The sequence below is a fragment of the Chiloscyllium plagiosum genome, chromosome 16 (assembly GCF_004010195.1).
Source record: "Chiloscyllium plagiosum isolate BGI_BamShark_2017 chromosome 16, ASM401019v2, whole genome shotgun sequence".
NCBI lineage: Eukaryota > Metazoa > Chordata > Chondrichthyes > Orectolobiformes > Hemiscylliidae > Chiloscyllium > Chiloscyllium plagiosum.
The window spans coordinates 1845905-1864849 of NC_057725.1; the positions used below are offsets into that span (position 1 = coordinate 1845905).

At 41.2% G+C, this 18945-nt stretch overlaps 1 protein-coding gene across 10 annotated transcripts in view; it reads right to left on the reverse strand.

The window, feature by feature from the left end:
• ano1a (anoctamin 1, calcium activated chloride channel a) overlaps nucleotides 1–18945 on the reverse strand; it is a 238286-nt gene that overhangs the window by 168815 nt on the left and 50526 nt on the right. For 6 of the 10 annotated variants that reach the window (XM_043705340.1, XM_043705345.1, XM_043705339.1 and 3 more), the window contains exons 4-6: nucleotides 16288–16377; nucleotides 11361–11459; nucleotides 7334–7485 (exon numbers count right to left, since the gene is read on the reverse strand). In XM_043705340.1, coding sequence (XP_043561275.1) covers nucleotides 7334–7485; nucleotides 11361–11459; nucleotides 16288–16377 — 341 coding nt within the window. The remainder of the gene's footprint in view (nucleotides 1–7333; nucleotides 7486–11360; nucleotides 11460–16287; nucleotides 16378–18945) is intronic. The other 4 variants (XM_043705348.1, XM_043705346.1, XM_043705347.1 and 1 more) reach the window with 1 other exon arrangement.

Here is an 18945-nt window from a genome sequence, read left to right on the forward strand (position 1 = left end):
AGGGCTTATTTCCGAAATGTCGATTCTCCTGTTCCCTGGATGCTGCCTGACCTGCTGCGCTTTTCCAGCAACACAATTTCAGCTCTGATCTCCAGCATCTGCAGTGCTCACTTTCTCCTCTATTACCTAATGCCTTGTCCCCATTTCACAATAATGTAACTTCACTATCCAATGCCCATTCAATGCCTTGATTGAACCCACCATACCACATTTCCAGATGATATATTCCATACACTGACTGCACACAGTGAAGGTGTCCTCATCATTGCTGCTTCGTTTGTATTTCACATTTAATCTGTGCCCTCGTGTTCAGGTTTCTTTAGAAACGGGAACAGCTTCACCCTAACTGCTCTATCCGCGCTGCTCATCTTTTTGAGAACCTCTGTCAAATTTCCCCTCAACCTTGATGGCTTCAAGGTCAACCATCGCAACTCCTTCAATCCATCCTTGCATTGACCCCTCATTCCTGGAACCCTTTTTGTTAATTGCTTCAGCACTGTCCAACACGGCCATATCTTTTCTATAATGTGGCATCCAGAACTGTACACAATACTCCAGCTAAGGTCAAACAAGTGACTTGAACAATTTCAACATCACCTTTTTCTGGTACTCTACATCCCTATTAATAAAGTAGAAGACACCGATTGCTGTCGTAGACTTGGGTTGAGTGTATAACTCTGGCTTCTCTCCCTCACTCTCACACAGATGTCATCACCATTCCAGACTTTACAACTTCTGATTGCAAATGGTGCTGCCAAAACTCCAGCTCTCAGGAGCTGAAACCAGAAATTAACTTGTGCAGTGTGGATCAACCAACATTTCAACTTCCCCTCACTCTGCCGACGACATGCAGGCACTGGGCCGCCTCCACCGCCGCTCCCTCACCACCCGACGCCTGGAGGAAGAACGCCTCATCTTCTGTCTCGGAACACTTCAACCTCAGGGCATTAATGTAGACTTCACCAGTTCCTCATTTCCCCTTCGAGGAGAAAGTGAGGACTGCAGATGCTGGAGATCAGAGCTGAAAATGTGTTGCTGGAAAAGCGCAGCAGGTCAGGCAGCATCCAAGGAACAGGAGAATCGACATTTCGGGCATAAGCCCTGAAGCCCAGATTCCTGAAGGGCTTATGCCCGAAACGTCGATTCTCCTGTTCCTTGGACGCTGCCTGACCTGCTGCGCTTTTCCAGCAACACATTTTCAGCTCATTTCCCCTTCCCCCACCTCACCCCAACTCAGCACCGCCCCCATGGCTTGTCCTACCTGCCTATCTTCCTTTTCACCTATCCACTCCGCCTTCTTTTCTGATCACCTTCATCCCCATCCCCCTCTCATTTATCTCTCCACCCTGCAGTCTTCATGCCTCTATTCCTGATGAAGGGCTTTTGCCTGAAACGTTGATTTTCCTGCTCCTTGGATGCTGCCTGACCTGCTGTGCTTTTCCAGCAACACTAATCCAGACTTGGGTTAACCCAGGGCTACAATTGCTAAATGGAGAACACTCATAATAGTCACTATAGCACATAGTTAGACCATAAGACCATTAGACATAGAAGAAATTAGACCATTGAATGGCAGAGCAGACTCAATCATGGCTGATAAGTTATTGGGAGAAAACCAGAATTGGGGTTGAAAGAGCTTTGATCCCCTTGGCAATCAAAGGATCTATTAACTTGTAAACGTACTCCACAGCCTTCTGTGGCAATAAATTCCAGATTAACCACTCTGGCTAAAGTTTCTTCATTAGCACCATTCTAAAGGCTCTTTCCTTTGTTCTAGGGCTGTGCCCTTGGGTTCTCGCCTCTCCTATCACTTGAAACATTTCCCCAATATCCACTCTGTCCAGGCCGCTCTGATGGACATTTCCTCAGATGACCACTCCTAGTATCTTATGGTATTTGCCACTTTGACCACTGTGGCGTACTGACTAAGGATTGTTGAGGTTGGTTAATACCAATAATCCTCCTTTGCCTTTGGCCTATCTTGTGATTAGTGATGTAGAACACATCACTGTAGAGCATCTGTCCTTGGATAACAAAAGATGTACTTATTGCCTTCTGCAATAAACAAGGAAGGAGAAAGTGAGGACTGCAGATACTGGAGAGTCAGAGTCGAAGTCAAAGTGTGCGGTGCTGGAAAAGCACAGCAAGTCAGGTAGCACCTGAGGAGCAGGAGAAGTGACATTTTGAGTATAAGCCCTGAGGGGCATATGTCCGAAACGCGATTCTCCTGTTCCTCAGGCGCTGCCTGACTTGCTGTGCTTTTCCAGCACCACACTCTTCAAATAAGTACAACCACCCTGTTCAGGAAAAATGACTAGGACTTTAGGAAGTGCTACATATACATTTGCTCCCTCTGAAAGCTACAGGAAAACTCACCTGTCACCATCCAAAGACTATGGGACATTAGTAGAATGGGTGGAGCCAGTATTATTATTATTATTATTATTAACCACCACTTCAGATCCATTAACTTATCAAACAGAACCTAACCTGTTAAGCCTACTTCATACAGGTTAGACAATGAGAGAGTTAAACACAACAAACAAGACAATAAAGATGGAACCACCCAGCACAAGAATCAAAAAAATAAGTTATAAAAATCTGTAAAGTGCAACATCCCATTTCCTCAGTAAAATAAAATCCAGTGCCTTGCAGAGAAATGTAGGTTTTTATTTTTTCAAAGGGACAGAACTTTAAATTTACTAAAACGATGAAAACCAAAACTACTGGAGAAACTCAGCAGGTCTGGTAACATCTGTTCACCTGATTTTTCTGTTCCTCTGATGGAAATGGTGTCAATTAATCATAATCAAGGGAGGTTACTGCTGGAGATAAGTCATTCCTTCAAATGCCACTGAAAAGTTAATCATGAAGAACACAAACTGGAAGAGGCTATTCAGCCCCTTGAGCCTGTTCCACCGTTCAATATCATGGCTGATCTGTAGCTTAACTCCATCTACCTGCCTTTGGCTCATTTCCTTCAGTACTTTTGTAAGAGCAAATTACTGCAGATGCTGGAATCTGTACTGAAAACAACAAATACCAGAGATCACAAGGTCAGATAACATGCATGGACAGAGAACAAGCTAATGTTCAAGTCTGGATGAATCTTCATCAGAAGAGTCATCTAAAATCACTCGCTCCATGGATGCTGCCTGACTCACTGATCCCCAGCATTTGTTGTGCTCAGTTCACTTAAGTTTACTTAGCGACAATGTATCTCTCAGATATAAAGCTAACTGATCCAGCATGCACTGCTGCTAGTGGAAGAGTGCTCCAAACCTCTCCCCACCGTGTGCGTAGATCTCTTCTGAATAGTCTGACCTAATTCTCAGGCTATGTCCCCAATTATTTATCTTGCCCTGTTAACATCCTGACGACTTCAGTCAGATCACTGCTCAACCCTCTAAATTCTAGAGAAACAGACCTAAATTTTTGTCATCTCTTCTCTTCTTATCTTAATTCCTGAACTCCAGGTACAAGACTCTAGCACCAGTTAATAGCTGTGTACTCAATGTAACATTTCATTCCCACTTTAATCTAAGCGTTTGATTTTGAGCCAGTCTCTTTTCTCTAATCATCTTTGGTTACCTCCAGAAGGGAATAACTCAATGCCGTAAAGACTGGGAGGAGGTTAGGAATGCCTCTGGTGCTTAAGCTGTTTGAGAGTGTGCGCATGCTATTTTAACACTGCAATGACCCAGTTAGTACCTGAAACAGCAGGGGCTATCATATGAAGGGATTAAGCTTTCATCTGTTAATATCACCAGAAACTTCTAACCTACTATTAAAGGGAGGGAAAGGGATTTGCAATGGATTGCTTTTCACATCATTTAGATCAAGTCATGATGGCAGTGAGCATGCTCCTCACTTCAAGTTTCCCCATCAACTGGCAAGACGTTTCCTTTACTCCTGTGCAGTTCTCTCCAATCAGTAATTTTCTTGTTGGCTGGTTTTATCTAAACGTTTACCCTTTGCTCCCACTAACTTTAAGAGATACGTTTGGACAGAGCAACATATAAAAAGATGAGCTATTCCAGGATGGGATGAAGAGGGAAATTTAATTAGCTGGGCCACAGCTCATAGAGGAACATTAACCTGGAACTGGTGTTCTACCAGCTCCAAGTGGGCTCAGAAATGTAATGGACATCTTTCAGGGAGATAAAAAATGGGCAACGATGATTCCCTGGGAAAGTAGCAAGGTTCTGGCATACATTGAGTTGAACTAGCTGTTTGATGCCAATCTCAAAAATAAATCAGCTTCACATTAGGCCATCCTAAACCTTACAACTTGCTCTGTAACACCGTTGGTATTTTTAAGAACCTGCTCAGTTTGCACAACAATTGATCGCCAAACCCAGATCAGAAACCAAGACTCAAGCAGCCTCTAAACAAAAAAAAAGTGCTGGAGAAACTCAATAGGTCTGGCAGCATCTGTGGGGAAACAGTTGTGTTTTATTTTAGCCTTTAAACAAATCTGAGTGTTAGTACAATGGCAATACATTTCTTCCATCCGGAAAGAAAAACGCTTAAACTAAGCTTCATTTCTTGAATGTAATAAATTCTTTAGATTTTAAAAATAATTTTGTATTTTCCTTCATCGCTCTACTTTAGCCTCTCTTTCCTATTTGCCCCAACTTAGTTTCAATTCATCCTTCTCTAACATGACTGTTTCTTTCTCAATCGTCGAATTTCATTTGAAATAAGGAGATAGATCTTTGTCTAGTTAGTCACCAGTATGTGCGACAGCCCAATTCTTTCACACTTATTTGTTCACGTTTTAACATACTGTACAGAGGAACTGACTGTCGAGCTGAAGGTGCCGGTGTTGGACTGGGGTGGACAAAGTTAAAAATCACAAAACCAGGTTATAGTCCAACAGGTTTATTTGGAAGCACTAGCTTTCAGAGCACTGCTCCATCAGGTGCTTGTGTCATAACCACATGATGAAGGAGCAGTGCTCTGAAAGCTAGTGCTTCCAAATAAACCTGTTGGACTATAACCTGGTGTTGTGTGATTTTTAACTTTGACTTTTGAGCTGCAGGGTGTAGGTGATATTCTCAGCACGGGCACCGTCTCAGCTAGAATTCTCATATGGAGAGAGCAAATTGAAGGAAGACCTCCAACACTGTTTGGGTATGTGTTCACTGTACAACATTGCCTCGGGTAATAACAGACAGCATGGAATGCTCATACAGGCTCAGGTGGTGACTGACCAGCTGACAGCCCAAATATTAAAATTCTACCGTCAAGTTTAAAGGAGTTTAAAACTAGTGACTGGATTTTTTTTTTTAAAAAGTGTTAAAACATCAAAACTGTGGTTAGTGGCACCATCCTTTTCCCTGATCCTTCAGCAGTCCCTCAGGGTCTAGAATGCTTTACTTCCACTCTGGGGTGAGGGAGATGGGGGAACAGGAGAGGGGGTGTGATGTCCTGGGGTTGCTGAATAATCCAATGCTGGAGCTGTAGACACTGCCCCAGAAGATCGGGGACTGTTTGAATGGCGGCAGGAATACTCTGGATTCCGTGAACCCTTTCTGCTGTCATGCTCTACCTCCAAGTGGCTGACCCATTGGCAGATACACCTTCTCCAGTTTCACCGTCCACTTTGGGAAAGATAATCAGTAAACTCAGCCTCCACCAGCTCCACCCTCGGTTTCAATGCAGCTTTCACCCATCAACAGGCACCTTGGTCTCCAATGGACTTGGTTTTCCAAGTGAGAAATGATCGAAAAGTTGCAGAAAACAGCACTAACTTCTTCTTCAATCTCACCAAGGCCCTCCACAACTCGGTCAGTTGTGAGGGAGTGTGGAATATCAAGTTCAGCCGCCTGCAGAAATTTGTCACCATTCTCACGGTGACATACACTCCTCACAGACAGACCCACTATCAGTGCACACTGGGGTCAGACAGAGTGGTGTCATCACATCAACAATTCTCCATCCCCTTCATCGCAACAGTTGAAGGATCAAAAACAAGAGGGCAAAGTGAAAGGCAGGAGCTTTACAGGGGATTTGAGGGAAAAAAACCTTTCACCCAGAGGGTGGTGGGGATCTGGAATGAACCACCTTCAAAACCTTGTATCAGCATTTGATCTTTCATAACATTCAAGGCAAGAAAGCAAAATTACTACAGCAAGTGTATTTTTGACAGTACAGACTTGGTGGGCTGAAGGACCTCTTATGTACTTTCAGATTCTAACACTGCAGCCCACCTTGATGCAGTTCCACTGGAGTGGAGCCAACTTACAGAATGAGCAGAAACCTTTCAATCTTTGACATCGCCAGACTAGAAGCAAGACCAACTCAATGGCACCATCCATGATCATGGCAGGATTGGAATCCAGTCAAATAGCTGAAATTAAAAGCTGGCCTAAGTGACTATGTAACCAACATGAATCAAGTAGGCTTTTTTCTCAACTAATGCCCTTTCAGGAAAGGGACCAGCTGTCCTAACCTGTTAAGGTTCTGGGGAGTGGTGCTGAACAAAGAGACCTCGGAGTGCAGGTTCATAGCTCCTTTAAAGGTGGATAGGATAGTGAAGGCGGCATTTGGAATGCTTTCCTTTATTGGTCAGAGTATTGAGTACAGGAGTTGGGAGGTCATATTGCGGTTGTACAGGACATTGGTTAGGCCACTGTTGGAATATTGCGTGCAATTCTGGTCTCCTTCCTGTCGGAAAAGTGTTGTGAAACTTGAAAGGGTTCAGAAAAGATTTACAAAGATGTTGCCAGGGTTGGAGGATTTGAGCTATAGGGAGAGGCTGAACAGGCTGGGGCTGTTTTCCCTGGAGCGTCAGAGGCTGAGGGGTGAGTTTATAGAGGCTTATAAAATCATGAGGGGCATGGATAGGGTAAACAAAGTCTTTTCCCTGTTGTGAGGGAGTCCAGAACTAGAGGGCATAGGTTTAGTGCGAGAGGGGAAAGATATATTAAAAAAAAGACCTAAGAGGTAACTTCTTCATGCAGAGGGTGTATGTGTATGGAATGAGCTGCCAGAGGAAGTGTAAGAGGCTGGTATAATGGCAACATTTAAAAAGGCATCCAGATGGGCATATGAATAGGAAGAGTTTGGAGGGATATGGGCTGGGTGCTGGCAAGTGGGATTAGATTGGATTGGGATATCAGGTCGGTATGGACAGGTTGGACCAAAGGGTCTGTTTCCGTGCAGTACATCTATGACTCTATAACTCCAGATTCAGAGCGATGTGGTTGCCCTCTGATTAATTAGGGATGGATAATAAACGCTGGAGACTCGCCAGAGACACCTACACCTAAATAATAAAAATACAGCACACACTGTCCAACATTAAAAAGTGTTCGATGAAACTTACAAGTGTTTTTTCTCTCTGGAGAAGGGGTAAGAAAGGTGCTTAAATACATCGTCACTTTGATCATCCACTTTTGGTCGTAATGGTGAAGTCATCTTATGCACAACGCTAGAAAGCTTCAGAAGGATCCCAGTTTTCTCCTTTACTTCATAGACCTGAAGAACGAGGAGCCGCAAATTAAACAACTCCATGGCAATTAAACAGTCAACAGTGCCTTGTATCGTCAAGCAAACTTTGACCAAAAAGATTAGCACATTATCTTCTGACTATATTGGCCTGAAGTTTGTAGTAATGGTGCCGCAACTATCAGACTCATTAAGCCTTTGAAACAGTCAACCACGAGTTCATACTGCGTTTTTAAATAGTGTACTAACTACATAACTACTCCCAACTGGCACCTCTGGCCCGAAAAAGGAAGAAAGATAATTTTGTCTGTCAACTGTCAAATGACTCCATTAGAACTTAAAATCCACATTTATCATTCCTTCTGAAGTTTGACATTTTAATCTTTTCCATAATTTCATGCATATTGTGCATTCATTTGGCTATAACATTTTCCAATTTTTGTTTTTTTTTAATAGAAAAGGCTTTATCCTGCTTGGTGACTTCATTATTGCTGGACATCTGGAGGTCCTGTTGATTTGGTATCGGCTTCAAACACATGTCCGGAAAAGGGGAAAAACCCCTATAATAGATTGATAAATGTTTGAGAGCAGCTTTCTTCAAAGTCAGTGACAAGTTGCTTTACAGCTGCTGCAAAATTTGATCTCAATTCTACATCAGCATAATACTATGGTCATTTCCAATGTAATTTACTCAAGTTTGAATGCAATTTATAAAGTTTAGTATCCAAGCTTTGTCATCTCATTCACCAGATTAATAACTCTTTACTTTTCAGGAATTTAATCAAAATATTATTCAGGAACTAATCTATTGGTGGTGATCTGATCAGAATTTAAATCACAACTAAATATTGCAACTGGAAGGAGAAAGTCTACTCTCCCCTCCCCTCCAGTTCAGAGATAGGGGGCAGATGAAAAGCTTAATACAAGTAACAGATGCAATTTAACCATGCACTGCATTTTGCAAATCCTCACATGCATCAGGTCACTGCTAAGGGGCCTTTAGAACATGAATCATGTCCACATTCACATTTAGTCTGACCTACCTACATGTTGGGAGGGTGACTGGCCCAGACTAAGTTTTGAAAAGAAAAGTCATGCTGTTTACAATGTTTTCAGCTGAACGGAATCTATCAAAATGGCAAGCATGGAATGGGCTCGGTTGGCAGCTGTGTACCCTCGTTAGAGGCTGTGACTTCAGGTGGTACACTAGAGCCTGGAACAAATCCTGGTCTGGTGTTCCTGGTCAATAATAGTGGGAGTTCTGCCAGGCGAGATATTAAACGGACTGACCTAACAACTGGGCCCGAACCATCTCGTGGTACTATTATTGCCAAGAGCAGCTGGTTTTTGAGCTGACATGTGTCCCTCAAATCAGCTATGCAGAGTTTACCCAATCACATTACATTGCTGTTAGTGTGGTGTAGTTCTTCCAAAGTAAGAACTATGATTTTCATAACCTCGTCATTGCAAGATCCTGACAAACAAAACAGACAAATAGATTTCCTTTCCCCTTTGCACTAAAGCATCATTTAATTTTAGCAGATTTTAAACTTTCCATTAATTTCCTCCTTCAGCCCAAAAACACCCTTCCTCTCTGGGTATTTTAGCCAGCTCTAAGTTTCAAACGTGACAAGAAATGAGCAGAGCGGATTTGAGGAGAATTGCTGGCAATAGGAGGTCCGCAAAAAATAAAACCCGGTGGCATGAAGTGGCAAAGCAACTGGGGAAACTTGCAGATGAAGCCAGGAATTAACTGGAAACTGTGCCAACAGCAACTGAAGCAGCTGGGAATCATGTTGCTATTCAGACTTATCTCCAAATGTAGACAGTGCACATGCAAGCAAAATACCAGCCTTTGGGAAAAGGTGAACTGTAATCTGCTGGTATGTATATTGAAATACTGACCATGATATACAAAATTAACATATCCTTATTTACAGCATAAAGCTTTAGGAATGGTTCAAGACAAAAATTAATGGACAATTCCTTACATAAATGATCTATTATCTTTAATTCATAAGGTCTAATTGTGTGTAAATATTAAGCATTTTTAGGAAAGTGATGGTGTAATGGTAATATCACTGGATTAGTCACCCAGGGGCCCTGGTAATGCTATGGGAGTGTGGATTGAATACCACCGAAATCCTGTAGATTCACTGAAAACTGATTCAATTTAAATTGTATTTAAATAAACCTGGAAGCATAAAATAAGTTGTACTATGCTCAGTAACATGACCATTAAGTTATGATTAATTTCCATCAAATCCCATCTGGTTTACTAATTTCTTTTTTTTAAAAAAACGATGATTACTTACACAGTGTGGAAACAGGCCCTTCAGCCTAACGAGTCCACACTGACCCTCTGAAGAGCAACCCACCTAGACCCATTCCCCTACATTTACTCCTTCACCTAACACTATGGGCAATTTAGCATGGCCAATTCACCCTAACCTGCACAACTTTTGGACTGTGGGAGGAAACTAGAGCACCCGGAGGAAACCCATGCAGACACGGGGAGAATGTACAAACTCCACACAGACAGTCACCCAAGGCAGGAACTGAACCCAGGTCTCTGGTGCTGTTAGGCAGCAGTGCTAACCACTGTGCCACCGTTCTGTCCAGGGGCAAAATCTGCCATTTTTACATGGTCTAGCCTACATAACACTCCTGACTCTCAGCTACCCTCTGAACTTGACAACAAGGCTGCTCAGTGCAGGCTCTCTCAGAGATGGCAGCATCCCATGAAAGATTGGATTTGTCCCTAATTGGTTAACAAAGTGGATAATGCGACAGTCCGATGCGAATTAGATTCTTCTAACTTTGAATTATTGATCACTGCGTCTCTCTGAAGGCATAGTGGTACTAGCAAGGTTAGACAGATTGACCTACAACTTGTATCAAGTCAACCTGGATCTAACGCTCATCGTATCGAAAAAAAAGAAAGTTAGGATCAGATTGCCAAGCATCAGTTTAAACCAACACATTGTACTATTTGGCTGTTGAAATAGCAGACTATTAATGTGATTAGATAGACACACAATCATGCAAGATAAATTGCTAAGCATTAAGTGGCTTAAAATTAAATAAAATAAAATTAATTTTGTTGAAGAAACATCAGAAATTTGTCTCCCCTTCCCCCAAAGATTCTAGAAAACTTCAATTCTATAACAAATGGCAGGTTCCTCACAAGAATAAGGAACAGGTACTCAGATTAATGACAAATACCTGGCACTGATAAGGAGGAGACTAAAATCTAATGAGGGGAGGTGGATGCCAGATCCTCATCCCCAGCCAGAGCAGAGCAGCATTCTTATTCATCTTTGGTAGGTAACAAAATTAAAGAACTTTCATTTCTATAGTGCATCACATGCTGGGATTCCAACAATGCCTCATGTCAATGAATTACTTTTAGAATGCAGTCATTGTTGTAGTGGCCTGTGCAAACACTAATACTTCAGGCACAGCAAGATCCCAAAAAAGGTAAACTGAGAGAAAAGCACATGTTAGTGCTAGTAAAAAGCAAAATATTATAGATCTGAAAAAAAAAATGTGCTGGAAAAAACTTAGCTGGTCCAACAGTGAGAACAGAGAGAAACAGAGACAAGGTTTAGACTTCTAAGATTTAGATGCCTCAGAGATTGTTTTTAGTGACATTGGTTGAAGGAGAAATTTAGAGGAGACATGGATGACTTATAGACTAGAAAGCGGAGGGAGTATTTAGCTTCACAAGTTTAAATCCTTTATTTACAATTCTACAAACTAAACACCTTGCTTAAAAGGATTTATCCCAAAATCTTCACGTCTCTTGAACATTGATTTAATAATAGTGCTTAGATAGCCAACTCACCAACAGAAAGGAGCCATCTTGCTTAAGGCACCTAATTACCTTAACACGACAAACTCACCTTTTTAGTTGGCATCTTAATCTTAAGGAACTCAGCTTCTCTGCAAAGCACATGCCATGGTGCATGTATCTTCACAAATCCAAGACCATAAGCTTTTGTCTAAGAGGTGGAGGACAAGGCAAAGATGGGAAGAAAACAATGATTAACCACAATTTACAGAAAGTTAGCCTTCACTCAATTACTTTCATGACATGTTGAAACTCAATCATTGCATTGCTGACAATGTATTAACATATAACCACCAAGATGCCAATTGGCAATGTAATTCAGCAACCTGCTGAATTAATCAACAAGTGCTTTTCATGCACATATTCCATTTCTTACTGGAGGGCAACATTCGGAGACTAGGCAGGTGTATAACCTAGGGCTCTCAAAAGATTAACTGGGCCTCACTTCAGGAATCTGAGATCATTCCAGTGAGGTGTAATTCTCCATTTTGCTCCTCATTCATCCTTGTGTCCTACACTGGCTATACCCATGTTTATTCACTTCCTAACCAATCCCCCCATATCCATTGGGCTGCCCAATGGATAAAGTTCCAATTTTTAATTGAAGTGCTCAATGAGTAGATACAGGTCAGTCAATGAAAAAGTGACTTTTAATAATGTCATGATCAACATTTGACTTTAAAAAAGAGAGGCAATTTGAATCAAAAGTTCAGTTTGTATTGAAGGACCAACAAGATAGTTCAGAAACTCACTGACAACATCAAGGGACCCAAAACTGAAATAGGGTGCATCTGTATCAAAGCTAAAAGAATGGATGATTTAGGAATGCCAATACATTTACAAATTGTAAACTTCTACAAAGTGGTTATCCTGCCAGCAATGCATATTCACTGAAAAAAGAAACTTACAGTCGAGTTTCACAATAACTAATCACCATCACCAACACCACTACACAGAACAAAAGAAACCAAAGACCAACCTGCAGTAAGAGAAGAACAATGAATTAATGAAAATAGTCAGCTAGTGATGGAATGAATAACAGCAATAACATAGGATTTGGACAATTTGAAATAACAATGCTTTGATATCCAAAATTCAAGATTTTATTTTGCTTTGTGTCATGTGGGTGGTGGGGGGGAAGGATTGAGAATTATAGGAGCATAAAAAATGAAATTACTGAACTGAGTGTTCGCCTTTTCCTGTTATTCCACCAAATGACTCTTAAAAATGATGAACTGGGTACTCCATATACGAGGATTCAACATTTTCATTTCTGACTCTTTGATCTCAAACTCTAACATTTCTGGCAGACAGAAACACAGGAACAGTCAGAGAATCCAGCTCCAACCAAACTTGGTCATTTCAATAACAGGCAATTCACAATTTGGAGTTCAAATTCATGTCATGGAACTGAAAGTACAAGCATTGTACAAAAGAATTAACGTAAACTACTGTAACAAGATTATTCCATTTTTATAAAATACGAGCGGAACTATTTTACACACTCCAAATTGTATGAACCAAATTGAGTAACCCAAAATTTAATACTGAAGTGCTTTGCATGACTACAATTTTAAGAGATTATGAAATCATCTATATCAAACGATGATATTTTGCAAGTGAAATGTTAGTAGTTTTATCACAATGTTTTGCCTCAGGCACACTGCTTACCCACAGCTATCACATTGTTAAACAGCACCTTCTGATGACAGTGAAGCAAGCTTTGGTGCTAATTAATCCAAATTGCACCCAAGGGCAACTGGTGGTAAATTATAAATTCATTAGTTCCACTTAAGAAGAATCCATTAATCTACAACTTGCACAATGTGCAACAGCTAAATGTTTACCAAAATTGGAATGAGAATTGGCAAAATGCCTTCTTGAACTAACATTTGTAATATTAACTTACATGTACAGCAAGACCTTTGAAGTGTCTAGGTTGGATGAATAATTTTTATCCCAGATGAAATGTGTGATAATAAGCACAAGAAATATTGTCCTGCCCTCTCTCTGGTTAATGCATTTTGAATGCAGCCTACAAGCAATAAATGGCTGCTCAGAGAGTGCGGTCCTCCAATGAATTTCTAAATAAAATCTTCAGACTATCAATTATGCGCACAAACATGACAAAGCCACGACCTCAATCAAGGGGCTAATAAATAATGATGCATATATGACAACCAGCACACCAACAAAAAAATTAGCCCTTTCAAATCGCAAGTGAAGTGACGCACTTTCAAAATGCTTGCTTTCAAACTTCACTGACATCATTGTAAGCCACGAGTTGGTACCGAGTTCTGTTAATCACTGGGTGAATGCTGAGTTACTTTATATGAGACAGGACATTCGCTAACTGGCCTCATTGAGCCAATGTATAACCACGTACTGTCATTGGAAAGAGACCCTCTGCAGTGAAAGTAGGGGATCTGCATGAAAATCTCAAGTGCAGCCCTCAAAGAGTATTTAGTTTTCATTGGGATGTTTGGTGGTGGTGGGGGGTGGGGAGTGTGCAAATAGGGCTGCTTCATCTATCTTATTGGCTACACTTAATGGAACTGGCTGGACCACTTATTAGTTGCCTCCAAAGTGGAATTTTGGTGATCTTGGAGTGTGAAACCCAAATGTGCCAATTATACCCAGTAACAGCAAATATAAACAATTATGTATTTGCAGAGTTAGGATGGCCTTCTGGAGAGGTAAGGCAAGCCCACTTTGGATCTAGTCCAGAGACACATTTGGCAGAGATCAGATGCCATTTGTTGGAGGTCAGGTGACCATTGGAATCATGAGTGTGTTAAAAATGCACAAGCGTGTTACTGCTTTTAGGCTCATTTGAGATTATTAGCAGAGCTGTCAGAATCAACTGCAAAAACCACTTTGCAAAGCTGTCAACAGCATTTGTTAAAAGTCTCAAAGCATTTCAAAGTCATGCTTTTTCAAATCATTGAAAGCAAAATGTTGATTGCTATTTTGTTCTGTCTGTTGACATAAGTCAGAGGGGCTTCATTATTAGACTAATGCTGCATGATTAATCTCATACATTTTTATAGCTTGGCATCAGACTTTTCCATTTGATGAGGATAGACTGGTGTCAGACTACAAATGTCAGCAAGAGATAAAAAAATGTGTTTTAAAGAAAGGTTAATGTTTTATACAGTTGAAGAAATGCAAATGTTGCAAAGACATTTTCTGCACATTAGATGTTTTTCAATATAGACAGTCTAATATATGCAGAAGTCTGATCTGTTGAATTCCATTGTGTCTCTCAGGTCTGCTCAGGATGGTAAATGTTAACTTGATACGTAAGTGGCAGCATGGTGCCTCAGTGGTTAGCACTGCTGCCTCACAGCACCATGGACCCAGGTTCGATTCTCAGCCTGGGGTGAACGACTGTGTGGAGTTTGCACATTCTCCCCATGCCTGCATGGGTTTTTTCCCCACAGTCCAAAGATCTGCAGGTCAGGTGAATTGGCCATGCTAAATTGCCACAGAGTGTTAGATGCACTTGTCAGAGGGCAAATGGATCTGGGTGGGTTATTCTTCAGAGGAATCGTGTGGACTTGTTGGGCCAAAGGGCCTGTTTCCACACTGTAGCGGAATCTAATCAGGCCTGTGGGCAAGGAGGGAGAAGGGATTGATGCCTGTGTGCGGCGTGAGTTGGAATAGGAGCTACCAAGTGCCATGTGCATGGCCATAATGAAAAGGTTGACATAGTGGGCATGTGTTGGCAAGAATAGAGCAGGGGCGGAGAATGCATGTAGAGGTTTGACAAGTGAGAACCGAGAGAGCGGGATGTTTGTTTTAAAATGAAACTTCTGAGGCATGCCAATGCAGTGGGACCTCTGCAGCCTTCCACCTCTGCAGCCTCCCCACATGTTCCAGGGTCACCCAGGAAGATGGCTACCCTGGAGCACAAATCTACTTGTCCCGTCAGCTCTGTGGAGCTGGAAAACATTCCAGTTCCTGACCCACTAACACAAGTCCACTCCTTGGTCTCTATCAGATAAGACTGAGTGCGGCAGTGGATAACTCGGAATTGTGGCACTTTGAGCAATACATTAGTAATTAGTCGTTGCTTATAATCCATGTCCATGGACACTAGCCAGAAGGAATAAATCAGCAATTTTTATAACAATGTAGTTTCAAACAACTGCAGTGTTCCTTTCAGGCAAAGATTCCCAAATGGGCTGTATTATGGAACCAACTGCAAAGAGTAATGTTAACAGTTTGTTTGCAGGAGAGAGAGGTAGGTCTATTTGGAAAACAAAATGTGACCGCTGTCGTAGTTCAAGTTGGTCATGTTCACCATGTACTAACACCATAACCTCTCATGTTTGCCCTGAATTGTCAGCACATCACAGATCCAGTTCAGGGTACAAATGAAATGAGCCTTTTGCAAACAGAAACCCAACTGGAATGCTGCCAGTGATGGCAGAGAAATTTCAAACTGATCACTGTTCAGAAGAACTGACTCAAATATGAAATCTAAGGACAGTGAAAAAGTTACAAAAATACAATAATAGATTAATTTGTGTATTTGGATGTCGTGGCTACAATTTTTTTTCTGGAATTGGGACTACTGGGAACAAGTAGAGACAAATGAAAGATGTGCCGACCTCTTAAGTTTGGAAACTCAGATTGTGGTGGGTTTTCAAGTGGGTCAGACATTCAAACGTTACCAGTTTTCATTTCCAAGTGGTGCGGTCATAATACTGTTGAACCACCTCCCTTCTGAGAGAAGGTGGGAATACTACTGCCAGAGTTAAAGCAGGAGAGAATGAGAGAGTTAGAAAAATGAAAAGTCAAATGTGTTAATACAAAAGTACCCCGTTCACAAGTTATAAGAGTCATTTCACCACACATTTTTCAAGTATAATTGGGAGTCAGAAAATGTACAGCCAGCTACACAATGGCTAATCACTACAAAGACCATAGCTACCAGAATTACATTCACCACATTGCTACATAATGGCTCCTACCAGTTGTGGATCACCATTCAAATCCTGCTGCATGGATTCAGAGCTATTAGCTCTTTTCATTACTGGACTGGCCTCACAGCTGAGATCATTCTGAGCATCAAGGGAGTAGCAGTAGGGGAATAATACAAGAGAGACAAACAATATACCAGACACAGTGTTTAACCAAGTAAAATAGCAAAGTCAAACATCATATACACACAATAAATAGTTGCAGAAATATCAGCCGAGATTTGATCATGTGAATTCTGTAAACATGTTACAACCAATGCTTTGGGACTCCTCATCCTCTCTTCACCTGCAAAGGGCAAATCACACTGGATCATCTCACCATGAGGATGACATGGCCTCATTAGATGTTGAAATTTATTTCATTATATGCTCCACAGTTAAAGCCTGTCAGTTTTACTAAACAATATTAATCCTGATTAATAGGCAGAATTTTCCAAAAGGGTGCTCCACATTCTAAGGTGTGTTAACTTTCATTGGTTTTGTAAGAATACATACCCTTAGCTTCAGTTCCTTTTCGCTTGTTTGGCTGTAGCCAATCTAACAGTTGGATTAGTAAAGTCTTATTTAGGGAGTGAGCAATATTTCAAAATATCCAGTTGCAGTGTAATTTAGAGGTGGTATGGTCACTGGAAATAAAGTATTTGTACTTTTTATCCTAAAAAAGTCACTCATTTCTCCAAAGGATGCTGTGGCAGAGAGTAAGTTATCACAAATTCCATCAGGTCAGGCGTGATGTACAGCAGTAAATTCACAGCATACACTACATTTGACAAATGCATTTCATTTAAATTCCTTTTGACGGTGAGGAAAGTCATTTTATATCATCCTGGACATTACTCCATACAAACCCAAAAAAATTGTCTGATAATTAAATTGCAATATATACTGAAGAAAAATTGAAAAGAAGAATTAAATACGTATGAAGTAACAGAAGAAAACGGTCCAAATCAGATATACAAATAACTTGGCAGATTAAAAATCACATTAGCAAAATAGCCAGTTAAACGAAATACCTCAACCATATTGCTGCTACACTTCAAACCATGTGCTCCAAAAGAATTATAGCAGCTGTCACTCTATTCACTGGGTAATAATGAGAGAATTCAAACACGTCCTATGTGGAATATCATGCTCTAAGTTGACTGAAGACAGTGATGAGTTTGCTTGGGATGCTTTCATTCGAATGTCAGCATTAACTGGAAGTATTCAGAAAACGTTTTTTGACCAGGAGCAACTCCATACAGGCAGCTGTTGGGTTTACACAGAGCTGTGTTTGGAACTGTCATGAGATTTTGTTCCCCAGGGGCAACTTGTGTACACAAAAGGCGGTGGAGAAACAGAATACAACCATAACAATCCACTTACAAGCAAAATAATTAAAAATGAAATAAAATTGCCAAGATTAACAATTAGATCATAAAAACCAAATCAGGCAATCAATTGACCTCCTTTAAAGAAAATGTAGTGTATTTTTGTAATCAAGTCTAACTACGGTCCATTCCAAAATTTTTGCAGTTGTGTTTTTCTGCCTTCTAGTCTGTAGCCTTAGTTCCTGCACTATTTGGGACTCAAATTCACTTATCTATTTTGACATTCAATGTTCTGTTCTCAGTTTCTAAGTAGGTAATTATATCTTCCATATTGCACGTTTTACATATACTTCCAGTCTATCACTTAGCCTTTCCTTGTTTCACCGTCAAACACCTAATTATCTCAAAACAATAAATGCTGGAGATCACAATGGGTCAGACAGCATCCATGGAGAGAGAGCAAGCTAACGTTGAGTCTAGATGATTCTTCAAGAAGTTCTGAAGTTGGCCTGAGTTTGTACATACTCCATTTATTTAACCAACATAATATTGCAGTTTGTAGCAATTCACGGAACTATCTGATTCCAAGAAACCTTTGCAAAAAAACAACTGGCTTGGTGAACCAACCAACAACTCCAACCCTCTAATTCTTCAACCAACTCGTGATCAATTTGTTGCCAAAACCCTTGGCCTTCAGTATTTCTCTTCAGTACATTTTCCAGCATCTGCAGTAATTTTCATTGAGTTATCATAAACCTCGTTTGAAGGCCTGGGACCATAGAGGAGTCAGACCAGCTGGAAGCTACACAGGGGACATTCTCCCATCCAGGGAAACAGAAGATTTTTCCAAAGCACAGGGTCCATTTTGGATTGAGAGAATTTGGGGAATCCAGGCCGAGAGATTAACCTGACCAGGGATCAGAGATACACCTGAGGAGGTCACTTATCATAGAATCCCTACAGCGCAGAAGGAGGCCATTCAGCCCATCAAGCCTGCACAGACTGCCTAAAGAGCATCACACTGAGACATAACCACCCACTACCCCCATAACCTGGTAATAAGATAGCTAAGGAGAAGAAAGTGAGGACTGCAGATGCTGGAGATCAGAGCTGAAAATGTGTTGCTGGAAAAGCGCAGGTCAGGCAGCATCCAAGGAACAGGAGAATCGAAGTTTCGGGCATAAGCCCTTCTTCAGGAATGAGGAAAGTGTGTCCAACAGGCTAAGATAAAAAGGTAGGGAGGAGGGACTTGGGGGAGGCGCGTTGGAAATGCGATAGGTGGAAGGAGGTCAAGGTGAGGGTGATAGGCCGGAGTGGGGGTGGGGGGCGGAGAGGTCAG